This window comes from Danio rerio, chromosome 5 (assembly GCF_049306965.1).
Source record: "Danio rerio strain Tuebingen ecotype United States chromosome 5, GRCz12tu, whole genome shotgun sequence".
Classification (NCBI taxonomy): domain Eukaryota; kingdom Metazoa; phylum Chordata; class Actinopteri; order Cypriniformes; family Danionidae; genus Danio; species Danio rerio.
The window spans coordinates 21174586-21190687 of NC_133180.1; the positions used below are offsets into that span (position 1 = coordinate 21174586).

At 34.9% G+C, this 16102-nt stretch overlaps 1 protein-coding gene across 5 annotated transcripts in view; it reads left to right on the forward strand.

Annotated features, from left to right (window-relative positions):
• Window positions 1–2574: 2574 nt before the first annotated feature.
• Window positions 2575–16102, forward strand: part of sart3 (spliceosome associated factor 3, U4/U6 recycling protein) — a 32622-nt gene continuing 19094 nt past the window's right edge. Inside the window, exons 1-7 of one of the 5 annotated variants that reach the window (XM_005165154.6) lie at window positions 2575–2774; window positions 7658–7973; window positions 11076–11202; window positions 12628–12732; window positions 12875–13059; window positions 13787–13892; window positions 14549–14673. In XM_005165154.6, the coding sequence (XP_005165211.1) occupies window positions 7776–7973; window positions 11076–11202; window positions 12628–12732; window positions 12875–13059; window positions 13787–13892; window positions 14549–14673 (846 nt within the window). In that variant the 5' untranslated portion in view covers window positions 2575–2774; window positions 7658–7775. 5 annotated transcript variants of the gene reach the window in all.

Consider the following 16102-nt stretch of genomic DNA (forward strand, 5'->3'; position numbering starts at 1 on the left):
AGCTTTATGCAGTTACTTTCATGTAGTATTGCATATAGAATTCCTGTTTTGTAACTAACTGCTGTTTTAACCATTGCTGTTTTAATTCTAATAACGTATGAAGAGTTGAGATGCAAAACCTCTAATGCCATCTGAAATTTCCATCTAAAAGGAACAGTTTTGTCAGCCTCCTTTGTTTATGTTGAGATATTTCACTTTAAAGACCAGGAAAAGGACTTATTCTTTGCCAAAAAAAGTGATATTACTAAACATACAAACAGGAGCCTAATAAAAATTATAATTTTAAAGTAAATATTCAGATGGCATTTAAAGATATTTACATCTAAACTCTTCGTTAATCTCAGATTGAGGAAAACCCTGGGCTTCAAAGAGGACCTAAACTATTTTAAATACTATATTTTAAACTTATTACATTGAAACTTTTTAAAAATAAAAAAAAATTATGTCAATTGTTATGAATATATTAGAATAGTTTAGAACATTTTACATGTGTTGTTCACATATTGCACATTTGAAAAATAGCAGGCGTTATTTATTTTACAGTGTAGAGAGTGGACTTACATATTTTTTACTGTTTGTCAAAATTTTCATAAGTGGTTAAATTAATTAATTCAGTTTTAAAGAATCACACTTCAGATTCAGGCTCATGGCCAGCCTATTAAAAGGGCTGGTTATTTTTTTCTCAAAAAGTGGACCTATTTGCAGTTATTCGGGGCTCAAATACTGTTTTTTTTGTGACATTTTAAGCATTAATTTGTGTTGGAGTAGCTTGTTGGATGGTTATCATTACCACACTTTTTGACACAAATACTTCCTACAGTTTTGTCAAAGTGCTTATCATATATATTTTTTGTATGTTTCTTTACAAATGTGCATTTAAACGGTAAGTTATTAATATATAATGTAATGAGATTATAGAATGATTATATAGAATGATTATAGAATATATATATATATATATATATATATATATATATATATATATATATATATATATATATATATATATATATATATATATATATATATATATATACACATACATATACATATATATATATATATATATATATATATATATATATATATATATATATATATATATATATATATATATATATATATATATATATATATATATATATATATATATATATTATGCTAATTTATTATCATACATCATTAAAAAAATAAATAAAAATTGGGAATTTGGTAAAACTTGTTTTAAATTAAAAACTCTAGTCTACAGGCAAATAATACACTGGCCAGCTCATTTCCTCAGTCAGAATTTGTCCATTAAAATAATAAAAGCCTTCTTTTATTGGTTATTTTATTGGTTATTCTTCTTAAAGCTTTCTTTCATTGGTAAATTTCACAATTCATTATGGCAAACTGTCAAAAATGAAACAAGTGAGCTCATATAGGGGCCAAATTCTGGACTTTTTTTCAGAAGGGGGGTGGGTCTTTTGAACCACCTGAACACCCCCCTATCCCCCCTGGCGACAGGGCTGAGATTGTTGTCAGTATGCTGGGAACAATTAAGGCTCTATGGGAAAAGCTTTTTTTTTTTTTTTTGCACAAACTGATCATTTTGCTTTACATGACCTCATCAGGGGCCACAAGTATTGCTTTTGTTTTTACTAAATGTTTTTAGACTCCAGTTGTTGATAGTCATTCACTTGCATTTTCACAAAGAACAATCATTTCCGCAAAAAATCGTTATTGTCCTGAAGATTAAAAGTCATACATATTGAATGGCCTGATGGTTATATATTAACAGCAAAATTTCATTTTGGGTGCCCTGCTCGAATCGTTTCCAATGCCACCACAAACCACCACAAACCATTAATTTTAAACAGTTAAAATGTATTCTTATTATTTCCTGAGTGAGTGTGTTTTTAATTGTTCAAAACAGTCTCCAAATAAAACAATATAATTTACGTTATAATCAACAATGCAATTACAAAACCATAAGAACTCAACTCAACCAGTAGAGGGAGCGATTTCGCCATTCAATCGATTACAAAATATCATTAATCACGTTATTAATTATCATACGGTTATCGTAAATATTCAATATATTTACGTCAACATAATTATATATTTTACAATTAGCATGCAACACGACTGTGATTTTTAATAATTTCACAGTGAATGTTATCATGGCTTGAGACTAAAACCGTGAGGAACATTTGAATGCGGATGTTGACAGACGGAGAGTAGAGTTTTCCAAACCACCACAGAGAATTTCTCTGGAACAGACACAATCACAAATGCCAAACTGACAGCGGCCAGTCCCTAAAGTCTGGACTCGGGACGCGCCCCCTGTTTTTCAATTTTTTTTATTTCCCGCGAGCTCCGCCTTCCGGTAGCACGAGCCCCCTGTTTCTGTTTTTCCCGCGAGCTCTAGTGTCGCGCGCGCGCGTGCCCTGCCCCTGTTTCCAGGCAGAGATAGTTCTCAACATGGTTAGCGTGAGCTGCTGGCGGGAGGATGGCAAGGCGGATAGACTCCAAGGCGGTTGGCAACAACTGGAATGTGAGTGGACAGGAGAATGCAGACGGAAGTGACGAATCAGGAAATGAAGTAGGAGATATGGAAGTAGTTTGCGGGAACTATGAAAAATGGGACATGGTTAAAAACAACAAACGGAAAAAGAAACGAAGAAATAAATCTGATGAAAGTGATTCGGATAGATGCTCAGCCCTAGAGGAAACGGTGACAGTGGAATACAAGGTATTTGCTAAACCTGTGCAAGAAGGGGACACATTTGGAGGTATGAATCCGATACAACTAACCAAAACACTGCATAAGGAAATAGGTATAATAAAGAGTGCAAAAATCTTGAGAAACGGATCGATACTGATTTTCTGTAAAGATGAAAAACAGCAAGCTAAAGCAATCAAGGTGAATAAAATCAATGGAAAAAAAGTAGAATGTTCCAAGACAAACGGGAAAAGATATGTTAAAGGCGTTGTGACAGGAATTCCTGTCAATGTTTCGGCAGATGAAGTGAAAGCAAGCATAACAAATGCAAATGTGGTCGAAGCTAAACGCTTAAGAACAAACAGAAATGGAAGTGCTTGTGATAGTCTTTCTGTTATGGTCACATTTGATGAGGAGACACTCCCGAAAAAGATATTAATCGGGTATATGTGCTATGATGTAAGACTGTACATTCCCCCGCCCCTTCGGTGTTATAAATGTCAGAGATTTGGACATATAGCAGCTTTTTGCAAGGGAAAGCAAAGGTGTGGTAAATGTAGTGGGGAACACGAATATGGAAAATGTGAAGAGGGTGCAAAGTTGAAATGTTGCAACTGTGGAGGGGATCATAGCTCAGCGTATCGAGGGTGTGAGGTTAGCAAAAGGCAGGCAGAAGTACAAAGAGTAAAAGCTGTTCAAGGAATCAGCTATGCGGAAGCATTAAAAAAGGTTCCAGAAATTATGACTGTGTCTAAACAAAATGAAAACAGGAACAAAAATACAGAGACATGTCAAAAATGTGAACAACTGAAAGCGGAAACTCTGATAGTGAGCAAAAATGATTTTGTAATATTCATGGCAGAGATAATAAATTGTTCCGCTCAAACGAAAAGTAGGAATGAAAGAATCAAAATAATAATCAAATCAGCAGAAAAATACCTGGATGTGAAGGATCTGCTCTGGGAAACGGTTAGGGACATCTTAAATGAAGATACACAATCATCCCAGCCTGGGGGAGGAACGTCTTAAATGTTAAACGTTCTACAATGGAATGCAAGAAGCTTAATTGCGAATGGCCAAGAATTTAAAAAATATATTGATAATATTATAGAGAAACCTAATATAATATGCATACAAGAAACATGGTTAAAACCTCAATTAGATTTTAATATTAAGGGATATAATATAGTTAGAAATGATAGGAATCATAGCAGAGGAGGAGGAATTGCAACATTTATAAAAAGCGGAATGAAGTTTAGGATAGAACAAATAAATACAAAGTATGAATCAATTTTAATCAAGGTATGGACGGATAGAGGATGTATAGACATTATTAATTATTATAATCCCTGTGATAAATTAAATCAAAACATATTAGAAGAAGTAATGGGTGTACGACAAGACAGTGTTTTATGGTGTGGGGATTTTAATTCACATAATTCATTATGGGGGAGTAATAGTAATGATGCAAATGGGATTCTTCTTGAAGAATTTATAGATGAAAAATATTTAGTTTGTCTAAATAATGGTGAAGGCACACGGTATAATTGTTTTAAAAATACAGAAAGCGTACTAGACTTAACATTTATTAGTAGTTCATTAGCAGCGGTTAGCACATGGAAAGTACTCAAGCACAATACAATAGGTAGTGACCATTACCCAGTAGTAACTAAAATTGGATTAAAGATAATGTATGAAAAAGAAGATAGAATTCCAAGATGGAAATTGGAGAAAGTAAATTGGAAAGAATTTCAAGAATTATGTGATAAGAGAGTTATGACAATACAAATAATAAACCAGAGAGATGTAAACATTTTAAATAATAAAATTGTTAATGAAATAATTCAAGCAGCCGAAGAAATAATACCTAAAAGTAAAGGAGTTGGTTGTACTAAAAATGTACCTTGGTGGAATAATGATTGTAAAGCAGCTATTAAAGCAAGAAATAAAGCATTTAGACATCTTAAAAAACACCATTCACTGGAAGCTATGATCATGTATAAAAAGGTTCAGACAATATTAAGAAAAACTATTAAAACACAAAAGCGTATATTCTGGAGAGAATATTGCAATAGTCTTGGACGAGAGGTACAATTATCAGAGGTGTGGGGTATGATTAGAAGAATGGCAGGTGTTAGACGAAATTATGAATTACCAGTGTTACAGTATGGCGATATAGTAGCGATCAGCAACCTAGAAAAGGCGGAACTATTAGTCCAACATTTTAGAAATGTACATAGTTCAGATAATCTCTCTGAAGAGGCTAGGAAATGCAGAAATACTACATTAACTAGACATCCTGATCTTTTAAAGAAAGTAAAAACAACAGAAAATCCTTTAGATTTACAGTTTAATATGTTTGAATTAAAACGAGCAATCATTAGCGCAAGACAAACTGCCCCAGGTAAGGATGAAATATGCTATAAAATGTTGTCACACATGTCAGAGGCATCACTAGAAATAGTACTAAATTTATTTAATCAAATTTGGGATATGGGTCAATTACCTATAGCATGGAAACAATCTATAGTAGTACCTATACTTAAACCAGGGAAAAATCCATCAGATCCTTCTAGCTATAGACCCATTTCACTGACATCCCACTTATGCAAAATAATGGAAAGAATGATTACAGAAAGAATTACATATTTTTTAGAAAGCAAAAACCTTTTTTCTCCATATCAGAGTGGGTTCCGCAGAGGCAGAAATACTATGGACTCAGTATTATGTTTGGAATCAGACATCAGGAAAGCACAGACTAACAAAGAAGTTGTGATAGCTATCTTTTTTGATATAGAAAAGGCATACGATATGCTTTGGAAAGAGGGATTGCTGATTAAATTAAAATCTTTAGGAGTCACTGGCAAAACATATAATTGGGTCATGGATTTCTTATTTGGAAGAAAAATACAAGTTAGGGTAGGAAAAGAATATTCACATGAATACACAGTGGAAAATGGAACTCCTCAAGGTAGTGTTTGCAGCCCATTATTGTTCAATATAATGATAAACGACATTTTCTCTCAGATTGAACAAAGTATAGGAAAATCATTGTATGCAGATGATGGGGCACTATGGATTAGAGGTCGGAATGTGTCATTTGTACAAAAGAAAATACAGAATGCAATATTTGAGGTAGAAAAATGGGCAAATAAATGGGGATTCAAACTATCTGTTGCAAAAACTCAGGTCATCTGTTTCTCAAGACGACATAAAACCATATCACTCGCTTTAAAACTATATGGACAACCACTAGAACAAGTAAAAACTGTAAGGTTTCTTGGGGTTTGGTTCGATGAAAAGCTGACATGGAAGGATCATCTGAATAAAATCACAGAAAAAAGTAAAAAGGTTATTAATGTACTTCGTTGCCTGTCAGGGCAAGAGTGGGGAGCGAGTAGAACATCGCTACAAAATATATACTGGGCCCTCATGAGATCTGTTTTTGATTATGGATGTATAGCTTACATGTCGGCAGCAGAGTCAAACCTCAAAAAATTAGATGTATTACAAGCACAGGCCCTTAGAATCTGTAGTGGATCATTTAGAACCTCACCAGTTTCATCTATGCAGGTTGAAATGGGAGAAATGCCCTTAAGCATTAGGAGAATGAAATTAATGATGGCATATTGGGTTAACATTCAGGGACAAATTGAATCACATCCAACAAAAAGAACATTACTAGAATGTTGGGAGCATGAGGAAACTAATTTCATAAGTTTCGGATGGATAGCTGAGGCAAAAGCCAGAATAATTGGATTAGATCAACTGCAATACTGTAAGGCAGTCCCAATCCCATATATTCCGCCATGGTTTTTTCCATTACCTAAAGTAGATTTCAATATACAACAGGAGTTAAAAGATAACAATAATATTCTTCCAACAAAATATATAGTGCAGAATTATTTAGAAAAAAATTATAAAGAATCAATATTTTTATTCACAGATGGATCTAAAGACCCACAAACAGGCCATACAGGCGCAGCAGTGTATATCCCAGTTAATCAATACCATATTAAGAAAAGAATAACTAATAATATATCAGTATATACAACAGAGTTAATTGCAATACTAATTGCCCTGCAGTGGATTGAGGAGAATGACATATATAATGTAGTAATTGCATCAGATAGCTTTTCATCACTGGAAAGTATAAGATCTGGAAGGTCTTCATACAGAATGGATATTCTTAATAATATACTCAGTAAGACATATTATATTAAAATGAAGGGCAAATCAGTATATTTCATTTGGGTTCCTGCTCACGTAGGTGTGGAAGGTAATGAGAAGGCAGACTTTCTGGCCAAACAAGCTCTTAGAATTAGTAAAGTAAATCTAGAAGTCCCATTGAGCAAAGCAGAAGCTAAAATCATGATAAGAACATATGCACAATCAATATGGCAAGTACACTGGGATAACATTGATACAGGTAGACATTTATATAATATACAGAAACAAGTTGGAACTGGGAGGAAGGAGAACAGAAATCGTAGGGAAGGAAGTATTATAACTCGGATGAGAATAGGTCACACTGGACTCAATCATACATTACATAAAATAGGGAAACACCCAACTGGGCAATGTATACATTGTAATCAACAAGAAACAATAGAACATATTTTATTTCACTGTAGTAATTATAATAAAGAACGAAACGATCTTATTCAGTCAGTTAAAAAGAGCAATCTTCAGCATTTTACATTGGCAGGTTTATTAGGAAACAAATCTAGTGAGGTATATAATGATATAATAAAATTTATTAAAGAAACCCAGTTAGAGGAAAGAATATAGAGATAATATCAGAAGAATTGTTAGTCCACCCCATCCCCCATTTTTATTACATTTTATTAGTATTATAATTTTTTTTTTTTTTTTTTTTTTTCTTCCCTCTCTCCCCCTCCCCTCACAATTTCCTCCCCCTTTCTCTCCCTTCATGTAATTTATACACTTCAGAAAGTATTCAACTAGTTCCATACTCCATTCCAGTCGGTGGCGGTAATGCACCTATAAGTCTGGTTGCCAACCGCCAGTAAAACCCAAAGAAGAAGAAGAAGAAGAAGAAGTTCTCAACATGGCGGCGACGGGGAACGAAGAGCAGACGCTGTTGCCAGATATCGAAGAGGAGGCTGAGGGCATGGAGCGAGAGATGGAGTCCGAGGATGACGAGGAGGAAGGCATGGGAGTCGAGCATTCCGAGGAGGAGGATGAAGAGGACACGTCCGAGGACGAGCGGGAGAATGAAGCCGAGATCCAGCGGCTGGAGGAGCAGGTGAGGAATGAATGAGGCTAAAGGCGCTCCTACTCACATACGCAGCTCCCAAAAACACCGCACGGACGACTCTCACAGGGAGTTTCTCCACGCACATTTAGCGGAGTCCGTTTATCATTGAAGTCCTGCGTGCTTGACATACCAGATACTTGGTCGGAAGTTATAAAATAAACAAACGCTTTACTGTGTTCTGGAGGAATGAGGCTAGCAAAGGATTAACTTTAGCAAGATAGCGAACAGTTGTCTTGATTTGTATTTCCCCCGAACTTCCTGTAATTCTTACTCATTTGTTTGCAGTGTTAAGACAGTTTTATGAGTGTGAGTGTCATTATTTGAAACTTTATGTGAAATATACAGTAATAAAGTGGAGTGTTTTGTTGGCGCGTGCTGTGTGAACGGAGTTCAAATACGCGCCATAATGCTTCTATAGAGGAAGGAGCTGTATGTATTGTCCAGACACCCTTTAGATACATAAGTTAGTGGATTAGTTCAGATTTCAGTCAGTCATTTTTATATTTAGTAGAGGAGCACTTTTGCACCTATGAGTAACGTTAATGGTTATGTCCACGTGTTTGATCTAGGATCCCCTGTGTTTCTTTGGGACATTGAATGCTGATTCCTGATTGCTGAACTGTACCGATAAATTTATGTGATTATGAGAGCCCTAAAGGATTAGTTTATAACAAAATAAAGTCTCTTTTCAGCAAGAATTGATTTTTAAAATAACATTTCTTCCAGACGTTTTTCCCCATGGTGAATGCACAGGTTTGGTTCTGGTGGGGCTGCATGACACTGGGAAAATATCAGTCATTTTTTATATGAATGCAGTTTCGCCAAAGGGCTTAGATTACTCTATTTGCAAAAAAATCTAAAATTCTAGATTGATATGGATGATTCTGTAGTGGAGTGAATCATTTATCAAATGTTATAAACAAGCTACAAATGGATAAATACAATGGAGCAACTCTTGGGAGAACAACCATTTTAAAGTACAGAAATTGAAGAATCAAAATGTAAAATAACACTGCATAGTCTTCATTTAAAAATCACAATTTAGTTTGATTTATTGTATAAATATTTATAGAAATGTATTGTCATTAAAGTTACAAATGGCTCAATTTCTTGTGGCTCTGGCTCCTGGTCAGCTGTAGCCCAAACTCTGAACATCCTGCGATGTGGATATTGTAGATGTGCACATTGCTTTATTGATGCTGAAATGAAATATTGTGTATTCCTAGTTCCAGTCTCTGTGGCCTTGATATAGTTCTGATCCAAAGTCATTCCTGATCATTATAAACCATGATCTAATCTGCATGAAACTGGTCCAGTTGCATCACTGACAAATACTGCACAAATGTAATCATTGAGCAGCTGTTAGTGCAACTGTGTATCTGATCTCTTAAGACACTTTCTGTTTAGTTGCATAACGCAAGAGAGGAGATATCAAAGCTGTATCTGTTTCCTGCCTATAGTAGATCGATAATGAGAATTCAATTGATTGATAATTACAATTTGATTCAATTCAGTTTGTAAGCCTTCAGAGATTGCTCTTCGTGGGAAGTGGCGCTGCTCCAGCGTCTCCCACTCCTGCATACTAGACTACAGTGAATGCCTGCTTTGTGAAAGATGAATCTTCGGCAATTCACCCACCTAAACGCATTGATTGTTTAATATTTGGAAAGAATCAAGCTGTATTGAATAGGGCTGCACAATATATCATTTCAGCATCAATATCGCAATGTGATCATTTGCAATAGACACATCGCAGGATATGCAATGTTGAGTTTGTATTATAATTCATCATTTGCATGCGTTTTTGATGCCTGGAATTGCATAATGATTTTAAAAGCATCCATAAGACATTGTACCACATGTGAGTTTAACAGTGATTCATTTTACTAAATTATTTTTATCATTCAGCTAGTGTACTAGAGTACTACTGTTAGACTTGGGGAAATGATGAAACACAGTATTTTTGTTGTTTCATTTTCTTTATTATCTTTATAGATTGTTATGCATGAAAATACTCACAACACATGCAAATGCAGAAATGCACTGCAAATAGCAGACCACAACGAAAATGTGTCGGTGGACCCCAAAATATTAATTTATTGTTTAATAGATTTTATGGAGATGCAAATGGTAAACATCAGTTTATCAATCATCGACTAAACGTGTGCATGAACATACAACACATTCGAATACAGAAATGCACTGCAAATAGCACAGACCACAACGAAATTGTGTTGAGGAAATTTATAGATTGTTTATTTGATTTTATAGAGATGCACTCCAAATTGACCTAACCCTTTCCGAGTAGATATATTAAGTGATCTGGTGAAATTGTATACACATCGTAAAATAAAAAAATATCGAAATACTAGATTTTTCCAATAGCATGCAGCCCTAGTACAGAATCAGCTTTTGTATTGGAGTTTAGAAGACCAAGGATTTTGTTCACAGCTTTTGTACTCACCTAAGTGTTACACCTATATGATATTTTGCTTGTGTGCATCAAGATTTAGCATATTCTTTGAGCAGTTTTTATTCATTCTGAATTTCAATAGATTAATTTTATATAAAACTTCATACGTGAACTTCTAACGGACAATTTGTTCGTTTATGTGACCCTGGACCACAAAACTTGTCTTATGTTGCACAAGTATTGTATATTTAAATACATTGTTTGGGTCAAAATTATTGATTTATTTTTTTAATGACAAAAACCATTAAGGTATTAAATAAGACTTTTTTTCTGTAAATTTCCTACTGTAAATTTATCAAAACACAACAATTGGGAATTTGCCATTCTAAGCACTTTATTCAGAGAACTTAAACTATTTCTCAGTATTTAGATTAGATTTTTCAAATTACAGATTTTCAAATAGTTGTATTTTAGCCAAACATTGTCTTATCCTAACAAATACATCAATGGTAAGTTTATTTATTCAGATTTCAGTTGATATAAGAAATCTTAATCTCAAAAAAAAAAAAACACTCATGACTGGGTCTTGTTGTCCTGGGTCCTATATTGTGAAATAATTTTGTTAGAAAGAGATTCTCATCAAGCTGAAATTAACACCCTGTGTTTCATTTCTATAGCTGTCAATCAATGCATTTGATTACAACTGCCATGTGGACCTGATCAAACTCCTGCGGCAAGAAGGAAAACTTCACAGACTACGCAAAGCCAGACAGAAGATGAGTGAACTCTTTCCTCTCACTGAAGGTGGGATATCCATATTTTGTTTCCTCCTGTTCTTTGTTCTCTTTGTGCAGGAGCCAGACTTTTCTCTGATTCTTCAACAAAGAGATTGCTGCATATAATATAAAGTGAAAGAACAAGTGACCTGCATTTTTCTTTATCGTTTTTGAGTTTTGAACACATTACTTTCCTGGAAAGATGGGTCTTAAAGAACAGGGTTAAGCAACCCTGCTGGAAAAAAAATTATTTGAATTGCGATAAATTGTATTATTTTATTGGATGTCATAATAGTTGTTTAAGAATAGAATAGCAGTAACATGTACAATTGAGAGTGTCAGAAAAGTGTATGTGAATCTTTAAAAAAAATGATAAGGAAAATGTTTATCCTTTAAAGGCATAGTTCACCCCCCAAAATGTCTCATCATTTTCTTTATACATAAGTGGTTATAAAGTTTTATGAATTTCTTCTGTTGAACACAAAACAAAATCATGTAAATCATGGCAGAATGTTTATTTTTAGGTGAACTATCCCTTTAAAATGTGTAGCCCTGGACTCACCGCTCACATAAAAAAGAACAGACCTTGGTGTCCTCTCAGCCTCAGTACCTAATCTCAAACTAATTTACAATGTTTTAGAATAATAATGGTGCAGATTTCGACCATGAAAGATGATGTTATTAAAATAGAAATGCATAACTAGTAGATCAGCACTTATACATAAGGGACTTATTACACTTTTTTTTTCTTTTTACCCATAAACAGAAAAATTATTTTGTATCTCATTTGATTTTGTGGACTAGCGGACAGTCTAGTGCTGCAGTCACTAGAGTTTGAGCATGCAAATTTCTGTCGTACGGCACTGTGAAAAGGGGCAGGAATAAACAACATGATTAGACATTTAAAAAAGCAAGCGATTGATCCATATTTTCATTTTCTGTACAGAGAGGTCATGTTTTGATCTTCATTTGGTCTTACGCAGTCATGTGATGTGATTTTGCAGGTCAGAGTTCACCAAGCTTAAACTTTTCTACGCAGCAAACTGCTAAACTTGTTGTACGACCTTGCATTTCTGGTCCGTCACATTCACATGCGTATGAATGGAAGTCTTTGCTGCGAAAAGTGCAGTGTGACTGCGGCTTTAGTCATAGGTGTCATGCTCAGTTCCTGGAGGGCCGCAGCTCTCCACAGTTTAGTTCCAACCCGAAATAAACACAACTGATCAAACTAATTGAGTCCTTCAGTCGTTTTGAAACCTACAGATAAGTGTGATAAAGCAGGGCTGGAGCTAAACTCTACAAAGCTGTTCAAGTGGTTCAGTGCAATCCTTGATCCTTTTGAAGCCTTGCAACTGGTGTATTTGTTTATTATCTATAACAGTGTTGATATTTTAAGATGTGATGATGTGTGGGTATTATACTTGATGTTTCACTGATTTGTTTGTTGAAACAGAGATTTGGCTGGACTGGCTGAAGGATGAAATCCGCATAACAGAAGATGAATCAGATCGTGAGAAAGTCTACGAGCTGTTCGAGAGGGCTATCAAGGACTATGTCTGTAAGTGTGACATATTAAGTTAGATTTTGCATGAAAAATCTGATAGACATAATGTGTTGTCCTAAAATAAACTTTGCTGGGTTATTAAAAAAAAACAAAAAAAAAAACACAACAATAAATGGCAATGTACACCCATCCACAGGTCCAGAGATCTGGCTGGAGTATGTACAGTACTCCATTGGTGGAATGGGAGCACAGGGGGGCATTGAACGGGTTCGGTCCATCTTTGAGAGGGCTCTGACTGCTGTGGGTTTACACATGACTAAAGGAGCTTCAATCTGGGAGGCCTACAGAGAGTTTGAGATTGTGATTCTCTCCACAGTCCAGGTATTTACTACTCTTATTGAACAATTTTAGAACATTTATCAGTGAGTAAAATAAAAGATCTTATCAGTTTGTTATCTGTGTTTTTTTTGCATAATGTTTGTTTACTAAAAAAAAAAAATTGTATTAGGGCTGCATGATATTCTAACAAAAATTTATCATTGTGATATTTCGTTATTCTGCAATTTATTGTGATAAGAACCTCATGACTTGAATACCTCTATTTTGAACGAATTAATAATATTTGATTGATTACGATGATTCTGTAATGCAGTGCATCTGCATAAAATGCGATAGTCTGCAAGAACAGATAAATATACAGTGGTTTTATGGTTTTCTGAGGAGTCAAACTGTATTCAGGTAGAGTAATTAAATAATCACATGTAAAACAATAGTGCATAATGTCTGCTGTACAAATAATTCAATAGGATTGTTATTAACATCACAAATGGTCTGATTTCTTACACACATCTTGCAATGACTAATGGGAATGAATACATTGCAATATTTATGCTGAAACAACATATTGTGCAGCCCTAATTTGTATTGAATGTTTATTACCAGTGTTGCTGTGAATATAGGCAAAGCTGCTGATATGGCATTAAAACAAACAGTCTAATCAGATTTATGGTGTTAATTGGCTGTCAAAGTTAACCAAAGTGAAAATCTTGACATGAATAGCAGTCTGCAGTGTTTTTTTGGTTTTTTTAACGTCCTCTGTCTTTCTCAGCCTCCTCCTGGCACTGTTCCATCACAAGAGCAGCAGGAACTGTTGAGCGCACAGCTCGAGCGCATACACACACTCTTCAGACGGCAGCTAGCTGTACCTCTAATGGGTGAGAGCCACTTTGTTTCTTCAATCCTCCAATTTCCCACTCTTTCTCCTTCTCTTATCCTCTTTCCAGTTTTGGAAAAGAATAATTGGAAAAACTTGTGTCTACAGACTGAAATGTCCAGGAGAACGGATGCCGAAAGAATTCAGACTATGAATAAAGGATTGCGCAATTTGGCAGAAATAAAATAAACTGAGAACAAAATGTCTAGACCGCACTGAATTCTGCTCAGATGGGATTGATTAAGACTGGACTTGCACAAAAAAAATATTGATTGTTGCCTGTAGTTTCTTTATACGTATCTGAAAGCCAATCAGAATAGGTGCTGTCAGGTAGACCTGAGCACTGCCAGACGCTGTAACACAGGCTGGGGACAGGGGAGCCTGCAGATAGCCAGATGGTCTGGTTTTGTGAGCAGGTTTGTTTTTTTTTGCTGGCTGTTTTTGGCACCGGAGTTGCGGAGGAGAACACTCTGATCACATCCCACTCAGCTAACAGAGCCAGATCACAGTTTAGGCTTTCGTACCACACAGCTCATGTTTCTGTAGCCTTTCTTCTTGGTCAGAAAATTGACGCCTTGTGATGACACTAATAAACAGAGAAGGTTTTAAAAGGTTGAACGATTGCTCATCTCCACTTGTTCATTTTGTGTTTTGTAGATATGGAGGGTACATACGCAGAGTATTCAGACTGGGCAGATGATGGCGTACCAGAGACAGTCACACACCAGTACAGACGTGCCCTGCAACAGATGGAGAAAGGCAAACCGTATGAGGAGGCCTTGGTAAATGCACTCTTGTCTCACTGCAATAGAGATCATCTGGTATTTCTAAATTGAGATTTCCATTATTATTTAATGTAAAACTGTCTCTGGGAGCAGATGCGGTGGTTATGATTTAAAAATATTTTATTCTCAGCCAAAAGCAGTCCTCGCGAGTGTCGTTACGAGAATATCCTTGAATAAAACATCTGTGGTAATGAAAGCTTTTTGTCCACAAACACCTGCTGTTCTTTTACTCGTTTAGATGTCAGCTTGACATTTCAGTTAATTTAATCTTGTCATAAGTTACATTCTTATTACTCATTCTAGGCGTGTTTTCTTGTTATGCTTTTCTTTTGTAGTTTAAGCATTAAAGAATCCACTGAATCCACATCCTTTGTGGCTGACATCACTAAGACTGCTTAACAAATTGGTGCTGGTGGTTGTTCTGCACAGTTGCCTTTAAACTTTACAATTTAACTGCTTCCTGATGGACCAAAATCAAGTCCTTAAACACTTAATCTTCCTCTTTGAATATCAAGTTGTATTTTTATTAGTAGAATTAAATGGGTAGATGATGTTAACCGGTAAATTTAAAGTTTGTAGTCAAGTTTATCGACCTCATAAATAATTAATACTAATCAGTAAGTGTTTGTGTGATAAAGCTCTATTATTATATATTAAGCAATATATTAAATATATTAAGTCATATGCAAAGTTATACATTTATGATGCTATTTATACTGTTCAGATTTTCATTTTCAACAAATAATTCAGTTAAGTTAGAAGTTGACAAATCTAAATTGAATTCTGAGAACATATTTCAGCATAACTAGAGAAGTAGGAATAGAAATTTGCCGTTTTCCCAGAAAAATAGGTGATGTTTAATGGTGACCTAAATTACTGTGCTTCATAAATTGTTTGACTTTCTGGAAGCTATCTAGAGCTGTTGTTAATGTTCAGCTGCATTGCCCATGTGCCAATTAAATTACCCACTCTCTAATCATAATTAAGCTCTACAATAATAAGTTAAGTGCTCTTGCAGTCTTTTCATTAGCACAGTTGTAATTTTTATCTGGCTTTTTTCAGCTAAGGGGATATTTCACCTAAAAAAACAAAAGTCTGTCATTTGCTCACTCTTCACTTGTTCTAAACCTTCATGAGTTTCTTTCCTCTGTTGAACAAAAAATATAGTTTTCCATAGGTTTTTTTTGCTGCTATGGAAGTAGAGTCCCAACAACCAGCATTTTTCAAAACATCTTTTGTTTGTAACTGAATAAAGAAACTCATAAAGGTTACATGAGAGTAGGGCTGTGCGATGTGGGCAAAAGAAGCCCATCACAATTTTTCTAAACTATTTATAAACTATTCAATTGCGATTTCGATGTTATTCACGATTTTGACACACCGAGATGTTTAATGGTGTAAATCTGTAACATATTTCCTAAGAAAA